Source organism: Dromaius novaehollandiae, chromosome 3 (genome assembly GCF_036370855.1).
Source record: "Dromaius novaehollandiae isolate bDroNov1 chromosome 3, bDroNov1.hap1, whole genome shotgun sequence".
Lineage (NCBI taxonomy): Eukaryota > Metazoa > Chordata > Aves > Casuariiformes > Dromaiidae > Dromaius > Dromaius novaehollandiae.
The window spans coordinates 101,258,917-101,286,748 of NC_088100.1; the positions used below are offsets into that span (position 1 = coordinate 101,258,917).

The window sequence follows — 27,832 nt, forward strand, 5'->3', positions numbered from 1 at the left end:
ACTTTGTTTTACAAAAACAAAAATGAATCCTCCCACCACCCATCAAAAATTTCTGCCCTTCCTAAAGACCCAATTTGATGAGACTTTCTTCACAATTTCAAAGAGCCATATATAGGTCCTGAGCAAGTTTGCCAAATCAATTCTTTGAGTAATTATTAATGCAATTTTAACTGTGTTCCTGTTTCATAAGCATACTTCAAAATACATTTATTTACAGGAAATATTTAGACAAAGGCAAATCTTTTCAACTTCATCCGGTATTTAAAAAAAAATGTTTTTATTTACCTTGGCTGATGACGACATCCTTGTGCCTGGGGAAAAATGCAAAATAGTGTCCTTAATATGTGAAATGTTTCTCAAAGCAATACTACCTAGTTCTTAAATATTATTGCATTTGGCAGCCTCATCAGACTCTCGTGAGAGACTGACTGTAGCACAGGATGGTAAGTAACTAATCTCAGTCAACACAGTGCATCTTTAACCACTTAGTATTTTATGCATATCATCTGAGTATTTTATTCACAACATCTCTTCAGTAACTTAACGTCTTTAGCCCCATGGCAGGTTCCTTAGAGCTACTGCAAAAACAACAAACAACAACAACGAACAAGAAAGATTTTAAAATAAGTTATGGAGGGCATATTTCTTGTGCATGGAAAATTCCATTTTAGAGAGCAAACTTGCAATAACCAAAATTTTTTAAGCTTTCAAACACCCTCAGGCCTGCATGCAAAGCATTTAACACCTGTCAAAATATGCTGTTGACACAACAACAATATGAATTTTTCTAGGAATTAACCCTGTTGGACACATGAGTTAAATGTTGGCAAGTTGCAGTTTCATCTAAAACAGATCCATGCAACATTCCTGGATGTACAACACAAAGTCTTCCGAGGAACACAGTTTAGATGTTTCCCAAGTGTTCATTTGTTAGCCTGCACTCCAGAACCAAGACTGAACTATTCATGAAAAACCTCAATCCTCTCTTGTGAAGAGGGAAGGAATATTGGCCTCCATCATCAAAGCTACTTCCTACCAGAATATCACCCCTTGACAGGAGAATGTGTTGCATAAAAAACATGAATTCATTTGAAACCGAGCAGGAAGGTATGGGTGGTATCCGGTATTTTTAGCTGGACAGAGGTCAATTTTTCATAACAGTGACAAAGGGTCAAGCACGTGCATGAGGAAAGTCATCCCTGGCTATGGGTAGATTCACCCTTCTCCAGGCTGCCAAGTGAAAAATTTAAGCTTGATTCCCAGCTCTGCCTGAAAAGCACTGAAAGATGGGCTGCCACGGGAACCCTATTACTTCTTGTGGCTTATCAGACTGATTTACAGCTCAGTGCTGGCCTGAAGACTGAACTTGCTAAACAAAGTTCAAATCCTGGGCTGGTAGTGCAAAGTACACATAAAACAATTCTATTCTGGGGCCCACATTAGGGGCTGAATTCTATTCCCTTGCATAAGAGTCGGGTAACTTGAGGCAGATTAGGCCAACTTTTCTTAATTGGGAACTATAAATATAATGTATCAATGTCTGTTTGGACTATACTAACTCCTCTATAAACCTGGCATACAGGATTTGACTAAAAATGAGAATTAATGTGCTCTTGAGTGTAAATACTGCTTTATTACAAATTTGAGCATAAGAACAAGGTACACAACCAATATAACACTCAGTCTTCTGTCAGACGATAGTTAACAATTTACAACAACTTCAAATTCTGCACAGACAATTTTCTCTGATAATAATTAATCCTAACTTTTCCTAATCTTATCTACTCTTCTTTTGTTAAATACTTCATTTTTCCTACAACACAGACTGTAGAAGGGCAGCATTTACAGTCTCTCAAAGAACAACCAGAATCACAGGAAAAATGAAACAAGGTATATCTGTTTTTGACTATACCTGGACCAATATAGAAAATGTCAATCAAAGTAAAATTTATTTTTTAATTATTATCAAATTTGAAGTATAACACTTATTGTGAAAGATATTTTAGTAAGATAACAGAAACTGAGAAAAGAAACTTGGTAAGTAGAAATCAAGACAGAGGATTTTTCATTCCTAGATATTATCTAGCTCTACCCTGCTACAATCTAAAGTGCCAAAGGGCTTTTAAATTCAACAGTGAAAACTAATTATAAAACAGTTATAAAATATGCAAGCCATAATCCCTCACTCACGGCACTTCAGTGTTTTGCAAAATTCTTCAGACTAGGCATAAAGCTTTTCGTAAATGTAACGATATCCACATCCAAGATTAATTTAAAATGTTTTTGTTTTTTCCATTCCTAGGACAAAAGGAATGCACTTGCGCCACTCTTGACCCCAAGTGTCTATTACTAGTATCTTTTTGACAAGCTCTTATGCAAGCTAAGGGGAACAGTATAGACACGCTCATGAATTGCTCTGAAAGAGTGGGTCTGGAGGGTTTTATTAGGTTTGGAGGGAGGAGCGCTCAGGTTGTTCTGCATTTATGAAATCTGCAGATGAAGCTTCTCTCATCAAGCTGGGAGAAGGTGCCTTCGCTCTGGGAGACCAGCTCAGAATTCAGAGCCATCGTAACAAACAGGGGCAAGCTCAATCAGAAAGCCAGCAGAATGAGTTCAACAAAGAGAAATGCAAAATATTACGCTTAGGAAAACAGAATTAAGTGTGTGAATGTGATGTGGGAAGGTCAGGGGCAAAGGGTACTGCGGACAGAAAGTGGGTCACAGCAGGGGTCAGCAATGTGGAGTGACAGCAAAAAGCAAGCTCTTACTCTGTAGTGACAGAAGTAGAGGAAGCAATTATTCTGTACTGGTCGGCCCTGCTGAGACCCCAGCTGGAGATCAGAGGCTGAGAAAACCTCTGCTGAAGGACAGTGCCCAGAGGAGATCAAGGGGAACAAGGGGCTACAGCACATCGCCTGTGAGCAGAGGCTGAGGAAACAGGCTTTACGCAGCACAGAAAAGAGGAAGCCGAGCGCAGACGTTACTGGCTTATTATGAAGATGACAAACCAACTCTATTGTCTCTAGAAATCAGCTTGATTTATAGGTAGGATGATTTACTCTGGATATCCAGAAACGCTTTTTTGGGGTGTGCCATCCTACTGCACGCTCGCTACAGGTTTGAAAGAGGAGATTGGAAAAGGCCCTGTGAGGGATAATTGGGAAATTTTTCATCTCACCTCCACGTTAGTTAGTCTAGCAACCGCTTTGAGCCCCCTCCAAACTTATTCTTCTATTGTTCTATTCTTCTTAAGAGCGCAGAGATATATGGTGCTCTGTGCCTTATTACTATAACCAAGAACTTAACAGGATAACCACACTCCAGTCAATTCCTCAGCCCCTACACTAAGTTCAGCAACATCTGAGTTCATGGGGACAAAGCACAGCGGGAAAATAAGCACGGGCACAGTTGCTGTTAGGATCTGGGTCAATGTAAGTCTGCTTGTATGTACTATTGACAAAAGGTACCAGCAGGCCTAGAGAAATGTTTACATTTGTAACACTTCGTTATTACTAATTTCAAATAGAATAAAGCTATTTTAGCAGGACGGGAACAACAGAAGAAAAACATTGGCATACTGAAGGTCCAACTAAAAAGATACCTGTCTATTATCCAGAACCTGGATGCAGAAATTCGTTAAACAATTAATTTAAGAGACCTATCTGAAACCATAAGAATACATTTTCACAATTACATTCTACTTTAAAAACGCACTCTTTTTTTTGCCCAAACCAGTAAATTAATTCCAAGGAAACCTACTAGCATTTCCAAATTAGTTTTTGATTATGAAATGATTGGTTGGAATACATATACATAAATACATAAATAATTTCATTAAAACAATGCAAATTCATACTACTTTGGCTCTGATGTTCACTCACACTTTTATGCAACAAACTCTGATACTTACTTGTCTGCATTCTTTGCCACTTTTGATATTAATTTAGATGTTGATGCTACTCTCAAGAGTTTGTTACGACTGTCATCTGAACTCTCCCATACACTGTGAGGTTTTTCAGCAGTCAAGGATCGCTTTATGCTAGAAGAAACAAAAGTATATTTTAAAATGACAAGTTAGTAAGATAACAATAACTGGAGGTGGTATGCAACTGACAGATCAAGCAGCAGGAGACAAAAGCAGAGCTAGGTCTTCCTTCAAGCTGAAGCATGAAACAGGAAAAAAAAAAAAAAGATTAGTCAAAAAGTTCTAACTGGATGAATGAAAATGACTGAGCTAGACAGCTGCAAAATATGTTTTATCCATTCCTTTATCTATTTTAAAGTGCTCTTACATAAAAGCTTGAACAAAATATCTTTATATTTTAACACTATATTGCTAACAAACTAAAAAAATGGAAATACATGAGGCTAGAATATATTAGCCTAAATAAATGAATTAAAAAAAATCACTTAAGAAGAAATAAAAAAGAGTAGAAAATTTTTAATTGATTAACTGTTCACCAGCATTAAAATGATACGATTTTTGTGTCAGAACAGTTCTTTCAGACTACAATTTCATGACGGTTTTGCAGACAGTACATGCTAAACCACATTAATCACTTTAATCATTTTGAAACAAATGTCTGTAAACTTCTTACAAATAAAGCAAGCTAGGTGTGGCCCACTAATATAGACATATAAATCCATGAGTTCTTACAGAGCTTTTCAGCAATCTTACTGGAGCCAATTTGCACTAATGGCAATCTGAAATGAAAGTTTTGTAGTCATTAGCTTTATGCATAACTTAATCATGGAAAACATTCAAGAGTGATCTAGTTCAAATTATTTTTCAAACTGATACAGTGTGTACATCTGTCCTGCTAACAGTATTACACTTCATCCAGTCAGAAATACTTTTTGTAGAAGTAAGTTCCAAATTGCAGCTTGGCAATGGCAAGCTACTTCCACAGCACCTCGAGAGGCTGAAAAAGATCTTGGGACAAATAAGTTATCAAACCAAGTTAAACCATTAAGACATGAAAAAGGCTTCCCTCCCCCACACTGCAAAAGATTAGTAAGCGAGGCATCAAGCATGTCTTTACAGTAAGATACCAGGCAAGAGAACAACAGGCCGCAAGTTCAACTTCAGATAACTTAGAGTTTGTGCAAGACATGGAGACAGAGCCTTTATGGAGTGTTATAACATGCATCAGTCGAGTGAAAGTTTAAATATTTATTAGAACTGTGAATTCAGGCAATGCAAGACAACATAATCTTGTGAACTACAGGAAATTCAGAGGACCACATTTCATCTATTTAAGAGCTTGTTTTGGTCTTCTAAATGCCAAGAAAATTTCATACCTTCCCAAACTTTCCAAATAAGGTGACAATGAATCATTAAAAAAAAAACATCCACACTGAGTGAACTGAGTTTTTTAAACTCAAAAATAATCACCCATATCTTAAAATCCATTTACTGGATTTTAAAAAGCCATTTAAAAAACAGTACCATTTTCTCTGTGCCCATTTCCCACCAAAATCAGCAGGAACATAGAGGTGATCCTAAACATACTCCTACTTTCGCTCAAGTCAAGCAGTTCTTCTATTTGGGTGTAAAAAAATAGGACTTCACACATGTAAAGAATCAGAATTAAAGTGAATCAGATCATTCTGCAACCTAGTAGGGATTGCGGGCAGGAGCAAAATGCAGTCACATTATAGAATAATTTGAGAAGAAAGACACCCAACGGAAGGGTTGCAATGATACTAGTATTTAACCAGTGCTGTAACAACATGTGGTAAGTGGTCACATGTAAAATACACTCCACAGTTTAGCTATTTCAGACGAAACTATGAAGCATATTTTGAGAAAGATCAAGTCAGAGTCATTGTTATGTATTTTTAGAACACTGAGACTGATCAGAGGTAATCTATCTTTACCATATGAAGATTTCAAGTAATGACAGAGAATGGAATGCTTTCTCATCTTAAAAATTTAATCAAAGGATACTGCATTTTTAGGTATTTGTTCTGTCGTAATGTTGCAATGTATATATTGAATGCATCTTTCCTAGCACAAAAAAAATTATTAAACGTTTATCAACTTGATCACAAAATTGGAATGATTTCACATGACTTGTTGTCTAATATGAACTCAGTATCATTACAACCATTTTCTAGTTCTGTACTGTGGTACTGTGAAAACCTTTTAGCTGGAGCAGAACTCTTGCTTTCTTGAGTTTGCCTGTGTGTTTGGAGAGTCTGTGAGGAGGGCTGGGGAGAAGGTGATGCTTGAGTTTGTGGATTTTGATCATTAGAATGAGATTCCTCTTTTTTTTCTTTCTGTCCTGGAGGTTTTTCCTTCTTTTTTTCTGTACCGCTGTAAAATAAAGTATAACATGGGGAGGAAAAAAAAAAAAAAAAAAAGAGAACAAGCAAATAAATTAAAAGGGTGGGAGAAAATGCACTATTTGAAAAGATGGGAGAAGCATGTCACAACTTATTATATATAATCATCAAAAGAATGCTTGATTATCTACTGACTCTGCTCAGATTAGTTAATTACCAATGTGTTTTGCCAAGAGAAGATTTATTCACAAGCTACAAAAATAAAAAAGGGAGGGGTAGGTTTATTTACTTATTTTTACTGCACAGATGTGCTAAGTTTACTCTGATTTAAAACTGAATACAACTTCTTTCGAATTGAATACGCCCTGTATCCTACGGTGGTTCTACAGAGTTCAAACCTGATACCACTCAATGCACCACAACTCTGCCAACCCTCAGAAATTTTTTTTTTGTCTGGTCCAGCTTCCCGAACTACCTCACTTTGCTGCCAGCCAAGGCGCAGAGCAAGCGCAAGGGAGGAGTGTGACTTGCCCCATCTCCGACGAGCTGTTGAGAACCCAAACCTCTCCAGTGCTATTTCTGGAAGTGCTAGGTACCGCTATCTCTGCACTGCCACCAGAAGACTGCACTGCTTTTGCCAGCAACCTGGCTCTCCCTGGCTTAGATTAGCCAGCAGCACAGTTTATCGAAGGAAATCATCACTGAGAACTCATCACTAGTTTGATCTGTAGTTGACTAACATCAAACTACCTTGTCACTTCTTTAAAGCTTTCAGTAAACGAGCCAAGAATACATCTTCATTTTTTTTACTGCTGTATTTATTAAGTTAACATTTGAAAGAGCTTTAAATACATGTCATTAACAATCTTAGATTCATTAAGGTCCACTAAGTCAAGGGCAAGATTAGTTAAAAGGCACTTATATAAAACAGAATGCTTTGCAATATACTGCTTCACACAAACAGCAGCAGGACTGGGTGGGGGGGACAAACTATTCTGTAGTATACCGCATATTTTTTAAAAGATTAAAAGACATCTTCCAGAAGAAATTTCTCATTGAAACAAAAAAGGGCAAGATACAAGCACCATCTAAAAAGGGGGAGAGGGGGATTTTTCTCTTAAGTTCAGAGTAACCTGCAAAGTGAAGAAGAAAACAAAAAAAAAAAGATCCTTTTTGAAGGAAAGAGAGAAAGCCAAAGTTTTCTACTTTCTCACACCACTTTCCCTCTCCACCCATCTGAATTACTCAGGTTTCGTTTACCTTTTTTCAAAGGAAATGATGAAAAATACAAAGTCAATATTCAATATAAACAAAAATAAGGCCTGATTCTAATAACATCTAGAGTCTCTTTCCATTTCATTTGTTATCTCAACTGAAATATATTATCTGTCATTGAGAGAAAACCTTCAACATTTAAAAGAGCTTCCAACTTTTCTAAATTCTTCCAAAGCAGCATTGAAGAACAGGTCAAATAATAAAATACAAGATAAAATACAAAATATATTTATAAAGATCATTTAGGATTTCTTCTTTAAACATATCAATCATTTAAACACTTCAATATAATGCAGAGTTGCATTTTCTTTTTAGAAAGACAAATGAAAACAGAACAGAATGTGCTTTTGCATTTCTGTAAGCCATAGATGTGATCATGGAGAAATAAGCTTGAAGAACTGTGGGGTTTTAGTAAAAAATTTTATAGCCAGAAGACCCTAATTAACTAGAATCCTAAAAATACTTTCATCACAAGACTTAGCTTGCTTTATTACATACAGGAGCACAATGAGCAATGTTTTCTCACAGCCTCTGGCAAGAAATGCAGTATAGAAAAGTAAACTAAGAATGTCTTGTCCCTAAAGAAAATAATAAGAGGCTCTTTATTACTATTCTGACAGGCGTGCTTATAGAGCTTTGCATTCATACTCCCCTAAATGTAGAATTACTTGCAGAGAAGTCGGTCTACTAGGACAGAGCATGCTTTTTTAAGGAACAGTCTTTCTGAAAGACACAACTAAGAGTTTTCCCTTCCTCTCTCAGGGATGCCAAAAAACAGCCTAACACTGGTAGGAGAGATGAGGGCACCAGCAGGAAGAGAGATGACAAGCCACGCAATGACTTACAGAACTCCAGCCTGCAAGTAAACAACACAACGGTGCTGCTTGGCCAGAACAACGCTCCAGCTCCCCTACTCTGCCTCTGACGGTGGCACGAGAGAGCTTGCGAGGATGGTCATTATTTGCCGTCCATTCTCCCTCACTACATTTTAGGAAGCAACAGGCCAGCAATTCTGCAACTCCCCTCCCAGTTGCTCGAGACTTTGTGGGTGAATGCCACCAGCTGAGAGCAGCGTACCCCCCAACTCACTGCTTGGTCTCACACTTCCTGCGTTCTCACCCAAACCCATCTGATCCACCTCCTAGAAACCACAGGTTCAGTGTGGGAATCTCAGGGCCATCAACAGCACACACACTGCTGCAAGGAGCTCGCCGCACATCACGGCTTTCCCACCCCTGCCACTGGGTTCACTCCGGAGCTTCTCTGTTGAGCCATGAGAGTCACTGGACCACTCTGTTTTCTTTCTGAATTGCAGCACAAAATACACCTGGGCTTCCGGTGCAGTGTTTTTAGGCACCCCCAGGTTGCTTGTAGGCTTCTCCTGTTTTTGAATGACATTTTAAATTAACTGCCAAATTTCTACATAATTCACTTTCTTGGTATTGAATATCTGTGTTCTAGATTTATTTGGTTTGCTCTCTCCTGCTAAAATCTTCAGCTTAATCGTATTATGACTGCTACTGCAGAGTGGCTCTCCCACTAATACCTCCTGACTTAGGTCTTGTGCAATAACTGAAACCAAATCAAGTATAGCACCTTTTTTGTGGGTTTCTGAAGACTAGTGGTTCTGGGAAGCAGTCATTTAATGCGTCCAAAAATTCTTTCCAAATCCCAACTTGATGAGCCATTTCTTCAGTCCTACGTGTGGCTAGCTGAAATCTATTATTACTATCTGTCCTAATTTTGCAGCTTCTCTAATTTCACTTAACACACTGTTTCATCCTTTGGACCACAACACTGGCAACTATTGCGGAGGGTGGTCATCCAGAAATATGAAGACTGTTCTTACCAGAAGCTGTTTTCAGAAGTATATTTAGTTCTACAGAAAATGATCAAACAGTTCTCTGTGACAGTCTCTGTGCAGTACCACATACAAACATGTTTCCAATTCTAGTGATATAGAAGATATACAACATTTTCTTGAAAACTGTTTCAGCTCCTCTCAGTTCCGGACTAAAAGGCTTACATTTTCCAAACACGTACATGACTTGATCACTGACAACGAAGCATCCTCTATCTGTTGTTCACAGCACGTTCCTGAGCCCCGGTTTTAGAGTTTCTGAAGTGACAGCTGAAATGTTAGCATACCTTTGGTGAAATGATACTCGATGCTGCTGTGCAGCTTCTGAGTCATCAGATCAACTCCACGATTTCACAGTGTTCAGGTTAGTAGAACAAGGATTAAGTTGTCCAGGAAATGGAATTGTTTATTCATAGAAGAAATTCTTAGAGATAGCAGGTCTACACAGGCCATAGCCTAAGAAACTTAATAATATTAAGACTGCACAAAATAGAGACACTAAACTGCAAGAATGACAACAGTTTGCCTGGGCACAAGTAGGCCTTCTTTATTTGTGACGAGAAGTAAAGCCATATATATTTAGAACAAGAAAAGCTATAGGTAGGCTTTAATGCTGTTTGATAATTAAAGTATAAGTCTACATCAACAGATGACCATGTCTACCTGCTGAACCAGCTGAACCTCCAGCCTGAAGAAAAGCTGAGTGGGGGCAAACTGACCCAAGACCAGCCGATACTCTCCTCTGGCCTCCTTCCTCTTCATCATGACAAAAATGTTAGGTATAGGCACCCTAAATATGTTAAGTGAATTTTGAGTAATAGCTCCATTTCCTTATAATCTTTACTAGGGACACTATTTGGTGAAGATCAGTTTTGTTGTAGACAGCTAAAGAGGGGACTTGCACCTTCCTAAAGCAAGCCTTGAAGAAGGGAGTCACTTATTTTCAGCTGCACTGGAAGCACAAAACCCTCTCCTAAACGATTCATTTGGGGGCCCAGAGACAGCAGCCCTCCTCATACAAAAGTTTTCCTCTTTTGACCTATCCAGATCTCCTTCTAAAGGACTTGATTCACATGAAAGGGATGCCTAGCACTCCACTCTGCTCTTCTTCTGTAGTCAAATGTTTAGCAGCCAATGAATCAAGATGGTGATTCAGCAAAAACACAAGCTGACCAGCACAGGAATTGGACTGGCTCTCATCAAAGTGCCAAGAGCCACACGGGCAAGATTAATGGGAAAGTGCTAACTAACAAATACCTTCCTGCAGGAATGTCTTTTGTCCCAGTGCCTGTCATACTAGCAGATGGAGACATATTGCAATAAGTTTCTAATTTATTTCTCAAAAGTAAACAAAGAATTTAATAAAGAGAAAGATATGCAATGCTATACAAGTGAGAAGAGCGAAGAGCAGAACATCACCCTTGCTTTGTGAATTCCAAAGGGTGCTAGGCTTTTCCTCTTTTGTTCTCATAGAGTTTATATTTGCACATAGACTTTTTATTCCCCAAAATATATCATTTCCCTGTCTTGCTGTATGTGCAGTATTTACATCCACACTAGAAGATAAACTAGCTACTGGAGTTAGAGTACTCTACAGAGGCCAAGAATTTGTTCACATAATTTACCATGGTTATACATTAGTGTATTCTCTGTTCTGTGGCTATATCTGGCAGCCTGTTCTCTCCAACAAATAGAGATAGATGCAAACTACTGACTAAAGACAACATGTAATGACTATTTAAGAGACCCCACAGAAAAAAGTAATTATAGAATTTTGCTCACTGTAGGTGGTTGAAACCATTACATAAAGGAAAAAAAGTACTGTTTGGTGTTTAACTCATTTAAACTACAAATATTTAAGCAGTGTTATTTTTCTGCATCTGACACATACCTTTAAAAAGGCTAAGTAGCCATATTTTGCATGAAGATTTTGTCTACAAAAATATAAACTTTTACCTTATGATTCACTACTGTTTCATAGCATTCCTTTTGCTATTGCCTACTATTTGCACTCAAGACAAAATCAGTTTTTCTCTATTATTTTCTTGGAGAAAAAAAAAAAAGAGACGAGATTAAGATGAATACCAGAAGGAATTTCCATCCATACAGTAAATACATTTGCCCCTTCTGTCCCTTAGTGAGAATGTATTTTGGACACTACATACTATAAAAATAGTCTCCATTTATGAATTCTTTTTAGAATCCTGCTGTAAGCAATCCAACAACATGCCACATTTCTAAAGCTTATTCTTGCCTTATTGCATTTCAGAAAGCTCTAGTGAGGGTTGCGCAGAGGCAAAAATCGAATTCTTACTCTGTTTTTTTCTGGGGCGTGAGGGGAAGGGAATTAAATATAACTTCAATTTTAATAGCAAGTAGGTACCTTTTTGCAGCAGATGAAAGCGTTTCTTTTCTGGCAACAGATACAGAAGAACTGTGGCTTGTTTTCCTGCTTCCTGTACTCCCGTTGGTTATACAGGACATTGAGATAGCTTCTCGGAGGCTTGGTTGACCTGGAAAAAATTGAAAAAGATAAGGTTTTACAACTGTGTCCCAAAGGTCTCAAAAACCAAAAGCTACCAGAGGTGGATCGTGTATCGTACAGCAGCAGTTCCAGCATTCAGGAAGGTGGTCTGGCCTTTACGTGGCGATATATGCTCATGAAAGCCTTAAGGCTTCGTGAAAGCCCAGGCAGCCAGAGACAGGACAACCGGGATGCTAAGAAAGGCTCGAACAGGCTGGCCGTAGAGATGAGGAGAGAGAGAAATACGGCAAGTAGGGGCAGGAGATACAATAAGGTGACGTGATATGAGGAAGACAACTAGAGGTAAAGAGCTGGGGGTGTAGAAGTGACCCTCAGAAAGACACAGCAGACAAACTGCACTGAGAAATGCAGAAAGGGAAACAAGGACTAGTGAAACAAAAAGACTAAAAGGAGAAGCCTGGGAGCTGGAGACTGTGACAGGCGTCAGCCTCTCTACTCCCACGCTGCCTGGAAATATCTCAATTCAGGGATATGTCGCATCTCTTTCCAGCTGTGATCCATGGAGAGGATTATAGATTACCTCTGGTATCAGTAAATTGGTTAGCTCAAAGAGCTGACATACAGCAGATCAGGCTACTTCAACTCTGTTCAAAACCATCACAGTTTTTCAGTAATACCACATGATGCTGGGGTGGGGGGGTTGTTTGTTTGTTTGTTTGTAAGTTAAAGCTCAAAGAAGTTGCAGACAGAGGCCCTTTCGTGAAAGAATTAAAGGGTTGTGATATTAAGCATTCAAAAAAATCAAGTATTCAGTTTGTTTTCAGCTGCCCATTTCATCTTAGAAAGGTACCTACCTTTGAGCATATACATTATCATATAGGTTTGAAATTACTGATACGGTTCACCCCACAGAACACCTGCTATGTTCAGCAAACGTTACAGACTCCCTCCGTGGATGAAGGGAGATAGTGTATGTGAGGAAGGCTGTCGTCTGTCAGATGCTGATTTCACTCATTGCAGAAGTTTGAAAATATGCAGTGAATGTGGGAGGGGATTGTAAGGAAGAGTGGGGGGGGGCAGGGGGGGCGAAGGCTCTTCTATTTAGAGAGCCGAATGCTAGCCTGGCGACTGCCTCCGGGCCTGCCTCTGCCATGGACTGTCAGGGAAACACGCGGCATTTTACTCAAGCCTGACTTTTCACTGGTTCCCACTAAGTGCCCGACTGTCCCGTTTTGGGTGCCTGTCCTGATGCGTGAGCTCTTATTCACAGTTCTACCCCCGCCTCCGATTTCTGAATTTGTGCTTCTCCCCTCAGAAGCATTATATGCCCCGAAAAAATCCCCGAATCCTGCGTTATCTCAACCAAGCATCCCATAATCAGTGGTTACTTCTGGCACTATTTCTGTGCCACATCTTCATTTCATAGACAAGAAGTTGTTGCTACCTCTCACGGGGTCACAACGTTCATCCACCACTCAGACGTCAGCAACAAGCGTAAAGGACAGATTGACAGGAAAATAACTTGTTTTCTTGGCAGGCTTGGAGTAGCGTGAAATAGATAAAGCATGAGGCTACGTACTGAAGATAAAAAAAATGAGTGGTAAAAAAAGCATTTGGGCCAAATCAACTGTTCTGGGCACCGAGGGCAAGCTAACGCACAGAGGCATCATTCGAATGCTACCGGCTTTTGGTCAGTTTGTCAAATTGCAGCTTCAATTCAGGCAGTTTAAAATAGGAACTAGTTTCTCTCTCAAACAAGCAATTCATGTACGAGAATATCTGTCAAGGGAATGGCAGATTTCAGAAGTTCTTGGATGAAGGTAGGAGCGGGCTGATGCGCCTGGCTCCAGACGCACCGAGCAGCACGTGAGCCCAGCGGAAATGGAGAACAGGAAAGCCAAAAGGAGACTGCTGAAAACCCAAGGCAGAGATGAGAATGGAGGAAAATCTGAAGAAGGTGATGACAGACAACAACTGAAACGCTGCAAAGATCGTTGTCAATCTTCCTGAATGCTGCACAAATCACCTCAGTGCGATTCTTTACTACTGGCTACGCTTTAGAGACTCTTTTATTTAAGACGTGCATATTTTGAATACAGATTTTAAAGTTAATATACTCATCAAAAATAGCAAAACTCAAAATATTTTTACCTCTTTCTGTAACTTAGATGCAAGAACAAAACACATATGAGCTCAAAAAGCACTTTCAGTAGCAGAAGCATATAAATTAGCTTCTTTTGCTTCTGTTGACAAGTAAATCATCATCTTTGTGGAGATGCATAATATCAAGGCCTCTGATTCACTCTTGAACTGCATACGACCTTAACATCTCTGCCTACTCATCATAATAGACCAATGCATCTCCAGCCAGCGCGGGAGCAGCTTTGCAGAAATATCAATCAGGAGACATAACAGCGATCATCGTTAGGCAAAGCATCCAGTGAAAAGCGTAAAGAACAGCGTAAAGAACAGCAGTACTCCAGACAAGTAGTATATATGATATAGGAACCTACTAAGATGGAAACAAATGCTTACTTTTCCTGAGCAAGAAGCATGTTAATATGAACGTTTTGCTCACAGGCTGTATCTACAAGAATTCCTCCTACTAAATATGAAAAGTGTCAGTCCCCACTTATGTCAAAGGGCAAAACTGAGATCACTAATAACACTGTAGATCAACAACTCCATACCATGCTGAGCGCAATGAAAAATACGGTATCATCTGTAAGGCAATTTTTGGTTATTTGTTTTTCTATAAGTGCATGATGATGGTAAATGATCTGTGGAACACTTCTTAATTTCAGTAAGTGGGAAGCAGAGTTAGGGGTGAGATGAAGATTTCTGAATCAAAATAAGAACAATTTTTGTAACATGTAACTATTAAACATAACCCTGATTTCTTGATTCATCGATTCCTTGAAAAAGTGACGGAAGTATTTGGACACAGACCTAACCACCTAAACATCAAAATCTGGGGAAAACTGTACTGACATTATCTCCAAGTGTCAAAAAAGAATGCATCAGCCTCTCTTACACTTGAGAATAAAATTGTGGTCAGTCACAGTTCACTGTGTCCCACCCTTCATGTGCGATAAAATGGGGGGAGAGGGGAGAAAAAAAAAAGATACTCACACAACAAGCCTCTGTCCAAACTCTACACATAAAAGTAGCACTGCCAATTATAAATGCTTGTATTTTCTAGATGTATATTAAATTTTTACTAGGTCTTCAAAAGTGAATTTTAGAAAACCTATTTTTAAAGGGGGGAGAAAATCCCAAGTAATCATCAGTAAATACGCACAAACCAAATACATTAAAATTCAAAACTGAGGGAAAGAAGGAAAGGGAAATTTAAGCCATATGAAAGTCCCAAAGCATTAAAAACTGACTACTCATGGAGTCAAAAATCCAGAATTATGATCTTTCTGACCAAAGCCGGAACTCCAGGGAAGTCAGTCCTCTGGTCCAAAACCTTGCAGTTCTCTTTGTGACTTTTGGCTGGCGGATTGCTACAGCCAAAAGGTTAAAAAAAAAAAAAAATTATAACCTTCCCCACTGCAAAGATATCCTTCCACAGCAGCCAAAACAGTTTTGCTTCAAAGAACCATGAAATGATGAAGCAGCACAGAGAAAACAAATTCCAGATCAATAGACTAAAACGATTAAGTTTTCCCAGCATTCAGATTGCACATCTCTGCCAATACCACATTATATGTCACTAATACAAACAGCCTGAAATTTTTCAGACTGAACAGCGCTCAGCTTTATCTGTTGGTTTGGAACAAGAGCCAGACATAAACTGAACGTAAAACGAAAGCCAGTGTATGCTGACCAGGATTAAAGCCAAATTCTCGGAGATCAAAGTTGTAAAAAAAAGTCATTTATAGATAACGGATTCATCTCTGTTCTGATAATTTTCATATAATAATATCTGCTGAGTTCAAAAGAAGCATTTCATTAACATGTCAACTATACAAATGTGTGAATGAAAGATAAGTAGGATTAAAAGAAGCAGACCACAATAAACCAAGAATCTATTTCCAACACTTTATCAGCCTTTATTAGCTAACTAGGGAAAAACTGAAGCAAATCTCTAAGAGGGTAGGGGTAAGTTTTGAAAATGTGTCTTGTGATAACATAATAGCTTTTATTTCCAAACAGAGATCTAAGGTACAAGAGCTGAAGATCAGTTAGTAATTCACTTTCTTCCCCAAACCAGTTACAGTTTATTACGACCTTTACTTGTGTTAATTGGAACAAAGATTTGCTTTAATACTATTGCATATTTGCTAATGCTGGCAGGTAAACTGCCTTTCTTCCAAAGGAAAGGCAAACCCTTCCTTCTCTTCTCCAGACAATTTCAATTCAGATTAAGTAACTGTAACTAAGTCAAAATATTTTCTGCATATACTCCATCTAGGTGGACTTGCAACAAAAAACCTCAACAAATTATTTCTTAGAATAAAAAAAGATTTGCTTAAATTGGAAGTTTTTAGCTTATGATATGAGGCATGTGATATCTGTCTGTCTCCAACAAGTTTAAAATAACTGATTTGCAGCAAAATATGAGAGAAACATAGATATCTCAAATATATTACATGCCTAAAGGTTTTCAGCAAATGAAATAAATCTGATGGTTTGAAGGACAGAGACCCAGTTTAATACTCTTGCCATGGAAACATTTACAGTCTATGCTCAATAACACTATTGGACACAAGAGAACCCACAGGTGAGCAACAAAAAAAAAAACATTTAAATAGTTCTAAATGTAGCAGGATGTAAGATTTTATTAGCACTTCCTTCTTAAAAATAAAGCCATCAAAATAAATTTGAAATTATGACAAATATTAAACTTCCTTCAAGATGTTAAAACAAACTGTATGAAAGCAACTACAGTCACTGTTTTCCTTCTGAAGTTTCAAAGAATGTCAAATCACTCAACTCACGGAAGACGCAAAGAAATAGCTTGGGAACACTAAATCTCCGTTTGAAGAGTACTGTATTTTGAAGAAGAGATATTTTTTTCCTCAGCATTTTGGTTTATTCAGCTATTTCAGTCAAACAGTAAGAATCAAATTCTGACTGAGACTTCGTAAGTCGCAGAAACTTTTTTTTCTTCCGTCACATGAACAAAAATTACAGGTCAAGGTAAGATTCTAGTTCTAAAATAATCAACAATATAAATCAAAAAAAAAAAAAACAGTTCCATTCACTACCTAGAGGTAATACCTCACCTTGTTTAATAATTTAATTTTAAGAGAAAATTAAGTTTTGATAAACTTGTTTTTTCTTCTAACAGCAATTATATGTAGCTGAAAAAAGTACTTCAGATGCTTCTTATATCTTTTTACTGAACTACAATTTCACCTGTCTCAGCTCACTATTGGCTATGAAGCATACATTATTTATCATTCCCTACTAAAGGAAATAAACTATGTGACTAGAGGCATGTTAACATGCAACGGTTTGAGAACGTATAGCAACTGCACAAATAATATCTTCAGAGGCAAGTGAATCACTCTCAATGGTTACCACGTTTAGATAAATTAGCTACAATCTTAAGGATGATTAAACATTTATTTATAGGTTTCTTTCTTAGTTTGTAACTGGTGACTTAAACTGCCAACGCATCCATTTTTATAACTATAATTGAGGCATAAAATAATTTTTTCAAATATTGCATTCTAAGAAGTCCCGGGTAGCCAAGCCCCTGCCCTGACACATGGCTCTTTGGGCAGGAATTTCAAACTGCTACGCAGGGCAACTAGAGCCAACAGCTTATTGAACACACACACGGCCCCTCTTCTCCTCCCTCCCTGAAGCACTATTCTTTTGCAATGCTTTTCCAAAGGTATCATCTACTTCCTCAACCAATTTCCAAACGAGATAAACACGTATTTCCTCTTTCGGATTTAAGTATGGTATTCTGAAACAGTTTGATCTACTCTGACAGTGACAAAACAGCTACCCATGTGTTATAAACAATAACCCAGTTTTTATTTTAAAAAATTACTGCCATCATTTAATTGTTCAAACATTGCTATGCTTAGCTTGAGTGGTACTCTATCACTCTCTGTGATGCTTCTCAGGAGAATTTGTGAGTGCTGTTCTACAAAGCACACAAATGCAGAAAACATATATCCCAAACTATAAGAGCAGCATGCAAGAAGTATTAGGATACTTATCACCACAACTGAAAAATACTTCTACAATCCTACACCTCTGAACATTTTCTCCAGTGAACAGAATTGTTTCACTGCAGAAATTAAAACTGGATTTTCCTCTTTGTCCTTCCTTAAACTTGGTTTAGCTGGTCAATGACCCTTAGTTCATTAATGCCCTCTAGTTCAGATTCCTTGAATGAAGGGAAGTATATGAAGATGATCAAGAGTAACAAGTACAACGGACAAAAAAGAAAGGATTGAAAAAGACAAGAGAGGAGAATATGGGAAAAATGGGGAAGTAACACAGAAATAAAGAATTTTAATGCAGAAAGAACAGATTGCACTAAAACAAATACCTGGAAAACCCATTAAGACCTCAAAAGTGCCATAATTCATTATGTGAGCATACAGCCTGCAGACCCCAATTGGGCTATTTCCATGCATAAAGGTACAAGCTTGCCAAGTTAGTCTTAATATGGCAGATAAGAGTGGCCTATATCCCATCACTACTGTGAAAATTTTCATATCTATACTTCTATTTTCAGGAGCTTGAACATTTACTACTTCTACAGCTTAAATGTGTACCCTATCGCCAAAACAATTACGCTCATTGGAAGTGTTAAGTAAAACTGAAACCACAAATACAAGCCCATCTTATGCTTTAATTAATGTAGCTTACTGAATTCCTGAAGTCAATTTTTGTTAATTTAAAATAAAATAACTTAACATTATTGAAATGAAACCACTGTTGAGATAAAAATCCCATCTGAAATGCTTTGCTTCTGTTAGTGCAACGCGATGGGATTCGATGGGAGATACTAACTCGGGATTCTTCTCGCTGAGCAGAGAGAGGCACCACTGCGCACCGGAGAAGGCAGCGGGAAAGCGAGGAAGAGCTCCCCAGGTTCCTGGTGTAAAAATCCACTGCACTGCATTTCCCGCATGCTGCTGCCGTCGCAGATCCCCGAGATCTCTGCTTCGATAAAACAAATGCCGCTTTGTCTGCACCATCGTGGCAGCCAATCTCTGCCATCTGCCGCCCACTCACTTCAATTCCACCTTGCAACCCGAATCTGCATACGCGTTATTTGATATCAAGTGTTGTCCAAGCAATAAGAAATGTTCCTCTGGGGGATTCAACCTGTGACAAGCCTCCTCATCACTTTCAAGTCCAGAAAAAGGGCACGAACTCTTTTTCCTCTACAGGCCGACACGTGAGATGTACTTGCTGGTAGACAGGCACTTTTCCAGGCAGGGGTAATACCCCGTTGATACAATTAGCCTGAGCTACTCTCCTGGTGCCACTGTGTGCCACAAACTTGCCTCCACACCCAGAGCCTGAGGGATAAATTCTCATCTTACATACGTTTTGACACCCTGAAAGATCTTAATAGGTTTAGCAGGCACCAGCTGTGAGCCAAACTATCTTTCTGGCAGCCACAAGTGCCAGACTGCTTTACGCTTTCCTTTTCTTCAGTGTCCAGGTAATCTTTTTTTTTTTTTGAACTTTTTGTGAGTGTTAACTGCATCAATCAACTGCAGAGACATGTGGCAACAAGAGTGCAGAGCTGCCAAAAGCAAAGAACTTCCCACCAAAGAAACACTACTTGCCAAGACATCTATTAAAAAACAAAACAAATCCCACAACCCCCCCAAAACCATGCCCTGTGAAAATCGTCACTGAAGCCTGGGCAAAGTCCAAAATAAGCATGCAAAAAAAGTTACAGGAAAAAAGAAAAACAGAGGCTATAAGGATAACGCAGAAAAATTTAGTTGCATCTACGACTGATTCAATCAGTCAATAAAGGGATAAAAAATAAAAACAGAATTAGTTCACGATGAAAAAGATGCGATACAGACAAACTGAAACAAAGGATGACGAGATCTCTTGTGGCACTAGGTTGGGCCATCAGCTTTGGAATGAGAAAAATCAGCTAAAATGTGACCTATATTTGTCCCTGTCAACATGATTTGCTCTGTTCACAACAATTATTTTTAGCATATGAAAAGTATCTCTTCAAAGATACTGCTGAGCTGGTTATAGAAAGCACAGAGAGGTTTTAAAAAACATATTTCAGCAACAAACAGGAAAGAACATCCTTCAAATTAAGCTGGATATTGTCTTTTACTTAGACAGATTAAAACCCTTTTGTTTGCTGGAAATATGCAAGATGACCTTTGCCAGCACTACAACCCAAAAGTATTTCACAAGTAGTTCTCTCACCGTACTTTCCATCCATTCTCTCACCATACATTTCTCTTACCGTATTTCAAATTAACCACTTCTCTCTGAATATATTCAGAAACATACACACACCTATTTTTGTTGCTCATTACTTAGGACAGCACATATTTCAGTGCTGTTGTAAAGAGAAATACTTTCCTGAATCAAAACTTCTGCCCTTTTTAAATAAAAGGCTACCTGTATTTGCTGTGAAACTGCACTAACTGTCACAATGCAGAAACCCAGACTCTTGATAGGATCACCAACACCAAAAAGAGTTTGAGAGGAATGCAGTAACCTCTGTAGCAACCGTGATTTGACTAGTAAGAGCCTGTTACGTACCTGTACAATACCTGAAAGAAAAATTAACAATGACTTCCCTGAGTGTTATTTTCATGTGACAATTCAGATCTTCTGCCAATCCTATTCATTCCCTAAAACAATATATTTCTCTTTGTTAAAAGTGTTTCAGGAGTTCTTTATCTATTGAATGAACTCCAAATATAGAAAGCAAAAGAAGAACCTATGGTATTGCAAGAAATGCATCTGATCTTGTTTTGAAGCACTTCTTCAAAATATTTATTAAGTTTAAAATGACACAAATCTCAAGCTCGTTCTTAAAGTCTTAGCTTTAGACCAGTACAAAATTCCACTGACTGTATGTGAACAATCATTTTATTTTGTGCTATTTTTATACCATGTAAATGTAGCTGAGATCATGATAAACAGTGAAGCTAATGTCTTGCCTTGTGGTATTAGGTGACTGAAGATAAAGCAGACACTTCTGCCATAAATTAAATATAACATCAATTAGTCATAATTCACATTTGTTCATGTAATAGCTATGTGCACATCTCCCCCTGCCATCAAACCCTTTCCTCAAAATTACACACTCCCATTATCACTAACTGGGTGGAGACATAATACCACAAAGCTGAAGAGGCTTAGACTTCCCCCTCTCCCCATGAGAAAAAATTAACTTCTTTGTTCACTGAACAAATTCACCTGGAAAAGTCTGTATGGCGCCAAGACCCACGCAAGGCATTTTGCAGAAGACAGCAAGTTTGCCCTATCTCTGCATTGAGTTCACTGGATATTAGGCAGCTCTAAGCCAAAGGTATTTGGCCACGTTTGTGCATAGTCCAGCTCATCTATACATAAATATGAAGAATAAGGTTCTAAGTTGCATATATTTTGTCCAGTTTTGCACTTAAAACATTCTATTTTTGCCATTATGGACAGCATAACTAATTCAAAAATCATTGAACTGATTTAGCTGAAATACTTGTTAGAACCTTGTTTTACAGAGTTAGACAATGAAGTCTGAATCTTGATGAGACAGCAGACGCATACTGGGTAGAGAAAAACTGCATTTCTAAGCATGGTTGACAACTGTCTGCCATTTAGCAAATAAGAGTGAATGGCAGGATTCAGAGCCCAAGCCAATTAAGCATCATCGCTTCCTCCCATCTGTCAGAGGCTGCAAAAACACTTAATTACAACAATTTAATCTCTCTGCCATGTCTAAAATAATTCAAACTTTCAGCATTTTCAGCTCTTGTATTTTCAACCTGTGTAATGCAGCCACCCAAACAGAGGCTATGCTTTGCCACGGTGTCAGGTCAGGTTTACAATGGGGCTGGTGTAACGATTTCACGGCAGAAGTAATGGAGTCAAGCGCAGAGAATTTTGCATTACACAGTTTCATGGAGATACATGCATTTATAGTTCCCTCCCCACTGTGGAGAATTAGAACTGTGAATTATATCTTTTATTCAGCCATAGACCTAATTCAGTAAATTCAAACAACTCAGAGCTCTCTCTAGAACATAAAAGAAAATGGTCATGAAAGAAAAGGAAATATTCATGCACATATGTAAAAAGCAGTGCAAACAGCAGATGGTTTCTTTATTTTTAAACAGTCCTATGTATTTCAAAGTTACAATGAAAAAGTTATTAACCATGTTAAGTCCAGAGATACATTACTGAGTGGCTACAATGTCACTTCTTACAGGAAACCTAGTGGTGATGAATAATCTGTGCAGATGTACAAAAAACCCCCACATTCCAAGAATTTCCTTATTTGGTGAGAAAACTTGCTGTTCTATTTAGAAGCAGGGGGAATGTTGCCTCTAATACACATCTTCAGTCGAGTAACTCCTAGATGAAGTCAAAGCCAAGCCAAAACTAAGACTCTGAGCTTCTCTGAAGCTTCAGAAGCCTAGGTGGCACCTTAAGCACTCCAGTCCTAAAGCACTCTATCATTTAAATTAGAAACGAACCTTTTTACAAAGATGAAGGTAAATTTTCACAGAGGAGTCAAGTACACAGAAATGTTAGCAAACAGTATGGTTAGTAAGCACATTTCAGATATCTACTAACCATACACTATAAAGTCTTCCATAAAAGCAACTAAAAAACATCCTCAAAATATACCTGTTTTTCCAAACAAGACAGGAAAGAAAAAAAGTTATGAATGGAGAACATGCTAATGATAAGACTCTAAATGACAATGTCCTCCTTCAAGAAAGAATTTACCAAATGTGGGCTTACTTTTACTTGGTGCTGATTTTCTCACAGAAGCTACATGGTCTTCGGAGATAGCAAGACGTCTTAGCACATCAGCCAATGCTGCTTTCAGCACAGTGATTTCATCTTCTTGCTGCTGTACTCTCAGTTCCAGGGCTGAAAGACGGTCCTGGACATCAGAGGTGCTTGCAGCTGAGATGCTGTCATCTGTTTGGAAGGGAAATAGGGTACAAAGAAACATTTAGTTGTTCTGTTCAAAACTAAGAGCTATAGAAAGAAAAAGAGTGTATAGCATGAGTGTGTCTGTCTCATCATTTAGGAATACTGAAGATGTTCAAAGAAACACAGAATGGATATTATATTTCATGTATCAAATTAATGCTTCAAGTCAGAAGCATTGCTAAAGACAAGCTTATATAGAAGGCTTAAGTAGTGTGGTGCTGCTACAATCATAAGAAAGATGCTTTCCATTAAAATACTGCAGAAGAAAAGCTTGTTCTATCAGTAGAAGAATGATTGAAAATAAGTTTATTTAAACAGCCAACGGAATTAACTGAAAAGATATAAGACTGTGGTCACATTTTGCAATATATTCTCTTGGAACTGTTGAAGAATTTTAAATATGATCCTTCATTTTAAAGCAAAATGTAACGCTAAAAAAAAAATAGTATAGCTAGCCATGACCTAATTACATCAAGTGACAATCTCAATTTAAGCAGTCTAGATCAGAGTTCTCAACTCCAATTCCTTCTCTTTTTTCTTTTCACATCACCACCCTGCATGTTGCAAAAAAATACATGACACAATAACATTTGGCCTGAAGTGAACAGAAAATAAATACTCTACAAATGGTTCCAAAAATCTGTTTGGCCACACAGAGATAGATTAGTATTGAAGGCATAATCCAGCCAAATCTGTTCTTCAGTGGTAAAAAGGAAATTACAGCTTCTGCATATTCTTTGCCTTTGACAGTTCTTTGCATTATTTCTGCCAAGGCAAAATAACACACAAGAGATTTTATATTTGGCTGTTTCAATAAATCACAGTCCAGCCGGTAAAAAAGACCCATAAAAGAATGTTACTCAAACAAAAGGTACCGAATTCCTTATTCATCCTGATTTGGACTTACTAATACTCCAAAGAAACTTCTATTACAAGACCAAAGGTTTATGAAAAATTTGGAAAATTTACCTCTATTATATAAACAGATAGTATGAGTCTATCCCAACAGTAGATTTACACATAAAGGTAAATGGCTGGATATTATTACTGTGATTACATATAATGTGAACTTTAGCCCACTAATACTATGAACAAACAACAACAAGAAAAAAAGAGAAAGTTAATATAAAGCTGTAATCCCGAAACTCTATTTTTCACTAAGAGCTTTAAGTTTTGAAATACTTGCATGAAGGCATCACTCTTAAAAATATAAGCAAATAAAACACTGGGCCAAGTCCTTCCAATGAATTACAGGTGAAAGAGATTAAGGATTTTAACACCTACTTCCATGCTATTAAAACGGAGAAAGCCTTAATATTTGATACACACTACAGAAGGAGCAAATAATGCTTTCACAAGATAAGCAAAATTACTACAAGAAATTACTAAAACAAAATTTCACTACTGAAATATACTCATAATTATTAAACTGAAAGGAATGGTTACATCGATGAAAACACGAAGCTCCTACCACTCTCAACTAAAAATATTTCTATGTTAATTTTAAGAAGATAGTTTTGCATATTGTTATTTTTTGCAATTCTGTTAAACTAGAAGTAGACATATATCACTTCACAGTTCATACTGCATTCAATCATGCTAATAAATAATAATATTAAAAAAAAAATCTGCAGGAGTGCAAATCAGACCAAGACCAGTGATCCATCACATCAGCCATCGCTATTCCTATATCATAGATAGAGGAAAGGTCATTTTTCAGAATGTTATTTCAATTACTGTGCAACCCAACAGAGTCAATGCGCTCTCAGCACTATTTTAGAAATTTGGATAGAGGACGGCTGATACGGTTCTTCCCAACCCGGAGAAGACCCTCTTATTAAAAATAAGCTTTCCAAAAGAGCCACTTCCCCCTTTTGTGGGGCCGCTGGAGGCTCCCTACAAGCACACACCTCGGCAGCATACCAAGGAACAGAGTGAAATTTACACAAAGACGGTCACCAAGAAGAGTTTTGACTTTACGAAAGTAAACTGACTTCAAGCAGCACCACCGAACTCGTATCGTTGCTATATTCGCAAATATCAGCCTTCCAACAAATGCAGAAAATCAGCCAGAAATGAGAACTGTCGAAAACAGCGACAAGTGTTTTCAAAATATAACCATTACAGTATTGACATCTCGTCTTGCACTGGTAGCAGTCCAGACCAAAACAGAAGAAACAACAGTTTGACACTGACTTAAAAAAAAAAAAAAAAAAAAAAAAAAAACAAACAAAAAAAACAAAACAAAAACAACAAAAACACCTCTTTTTTTGTCTGCCAAAACCTTCAATTAATGAACTACTGAAAGGCTTTGTAATGGATAAATGTCCAGGCCTCATAAATACACAGCAGATTACTGCAAAGCGTTTGTGAAAGGAGCAAGCAGTTCTCTCCCAGCTGCGCTGCACCACCGCCTCGGAAGGCAGACATCCCCGCAGTGGTCCCCGCGCAAAGTCCCAGCAACGGTATGTCAGCCCCGACGGGCCCAGGAGGCAGAGCGCACGCCCCGCGCCGCCTGACCCACGCGGGCGTCTTTCTTCCCCCGCCACCGCGCGCTGACCCCGAGCTGCCTCCACTCAACCCAAGCACCACGTAAAACACGCTCACTCGGCGCATCCCCCGGCAGCCCCAATGGCCACGCCATGGGGAGGGAGCCACGAAGCCCGAGCTGCTTCGCAGATGCAGAAATATGCAAAGCGAGGCACTGCAGCAGCCAAACGGGGCAAAAAACGGGGGTTTTGAAGCCGCGGGCCATTTCTCAGCATTGCAGAGGGGCACACGGGATGCAGTGACTAAGGGGAGACACTAGACAGCAAGGAGATCACCAAGGGATCAAGAATATTGGGGCAGATCTCAACAGTCACAGTTGCACACTGGAAATGCATTTTATTATCAACGCTGTACAGAAGCAGCATATGTTTTGAGTGATGACAATTATATATTACACTGGGAACTATTAGAGACTTGAAACGAGTGGTTCCCAACCCAAATACTACCTCATGATGACAGCAAACACTCAACTGAACTCCGACATGCCCTTCTTGGCAGCGTCTTGGAAAGTAAATCAAATAGGGATTAGCTTAAAAGAAGATGCCTTGAATGAAAGTAAATACAACTGCAATCATTGAGATCATTTTAACAAAGCTGAACAACACAGAATTACACTGCTCTCTCTCTTTTTTTTTTTTTTTTTGGCCAGGTAAGTTTTCAAAATACCTGGCTTTCCCAGTTTTCTTCTTCCATTAGAAATGCATTCTTACAACCCAAAAAACTATTTCAAGAGAAATTTAACTACTTCCTTTGAAAGGGAAAAACCTCCTTGAAAGGCATGCCATTCCCCCTGCAGAGGCAAAGGAGCTGTTACATAAATTCAAAGTCAGCCGGGTGAAACAAAAGTCAGTCGCCCCCCTTCCTCTTCTCCCACTCCTAAACACCTGGCCGTTCCCCTGTGGCACAGCTAACGTGTCTAGGCCTTCCACGAGCCACCTAAATTTACTAAACCAGGGAGAGATTTATTCATTCATTTATTTATTTGAAGAGGAAAATGGAATTAGGGAATAGAACAAGACATTTCTAAGTGTAATTGTTTTTATTTTGATTCATTCACTTCATTCATTCATTTTAAATAGGATTCTTTAGTCATTTGGTTATTTTTAATAGAACAAAATAGCATTATTTCTGATGTGTTGGTCGCCTTTCTCAAGTTGTCTGTGACCTATGCTTTTAAGATGGTCACTGGGACCAGATCCATTATGGAAAAGGAACCACCAGTATTGCCTGCTGGTGACAGCAAGGAAGAAGTGGATCTATGGCCCTTCAGCCTTAAAAAGCCCTTTAAGATAAGAGCATCAGTACTCAAATTACAGCAAAGCCATGCTAGGTCTAAAACTATGATACTGTAACTTTAAAAATGGGCTATGTTGTTTTCTTATACTTCTCTAGCCTGATTCTTACTTCTTCCATTAAAAAAAAAAGTTGTCTTCCTCATTTTGGAGTAAGCAGGGATGTACAGGATGCTCATATCCAGTACTCATGAGACTTCTGAATGAGGGCTCTTAAAAACTAGGGTTCATTTTTAATGGTCAGTGAAGAGCCGTATAAAGACATATTACACTCCGCAGTACTCCTCGGAGTCACACAAGTAAAACCACTCCTAGCAGACTGAGCAAATCTTAGACATTAGCCAGGAACCTCAACAGGGGTATTCAACACATAAAGATGGTACTTAACAAACCGCCCAACTCGCGTACCACTCCACTTCTCATATGTCACCAGCTAGGCACGTGAGGATAACAGCATTTGAAAAACATCACTCTTAGTCACCAACCGCCTACCAGAAATTTGAACAAGCTCCACTTAAAAAGCATCTCACAACCAAACCTTCTATTCCGGGGCCCCTCAACGGTTTCAGAGGATCCATTAAGCACTGCTCAGAGTCAATTCCTGCAGGCCTTCACAAAACGTAAAGAGCTTGATTTTAGACAAAAACAACATTTCAGAAAAACAAATTCTACAACCTCCAGCACATGGAAATTTAAACCACAGGGTGGAAAATCCTACATTTTATCCAATAAAGCCACACAAACCACAGATATGTTTAAACCCCCATCTGCCAAGGCACCCACGCAGTTTTCAGTGTTTTCCCAAGAGTGTTAGAAGCCTTTCATTACCGAAACGCAACGGAAATTACTTGTGAGATCTCTACACTGGTCCTGGGAACACAATTTCAGAAAATAACTGCCCAAAAGATTACTTTCTCATTATAGCGGGGATGGGTCCACGTG

The 27,832-nt window shown here is 38.5% G+C and overlaps 1 protein-coding gene across 9 annotated transcripts in view; it reads right to left on the reverse strand.

The window, feature by feature from the left end:
• The window catches only part of EML4 (EMAP like 4), a 166,669-nt gene that overhangs the window by 53,153 nt on the left and 85,684 nt on the right, over positions 1–27,832 (reverse strand). For 7 of the 9 annotated variants that reach the window (XM_064509596.1, XM_064509599.1, XM_064509598.1 and 4 more), the window contains exons 2-6: positions 22,851–23,033; positions 11,808–11,937; positions 6,146–6,319; positions 3,911–4,039; positions 286–311 (exon numbers count right to left, since the gene is read on the reverse strand). In XM_064509596.1, the coding sequence (XP_064365666.1) occupies positions 286–311; positions 3,911–4,039; positions 6,146–6,319; positions 11,808–11,937; positions 22,851–23,033 (642 nt within the window). The remainder of the gene's footprint in view (positions 1–285; positions 312–3,910; positions 4,040–6,145; positions 6,320–11,807; positions 11,938–22,850; positions 23,034–27,832) is intronic. The other 2 variants (XM_026123261.2, XM_026123260.2) reach the window with 1 other exon arrangement.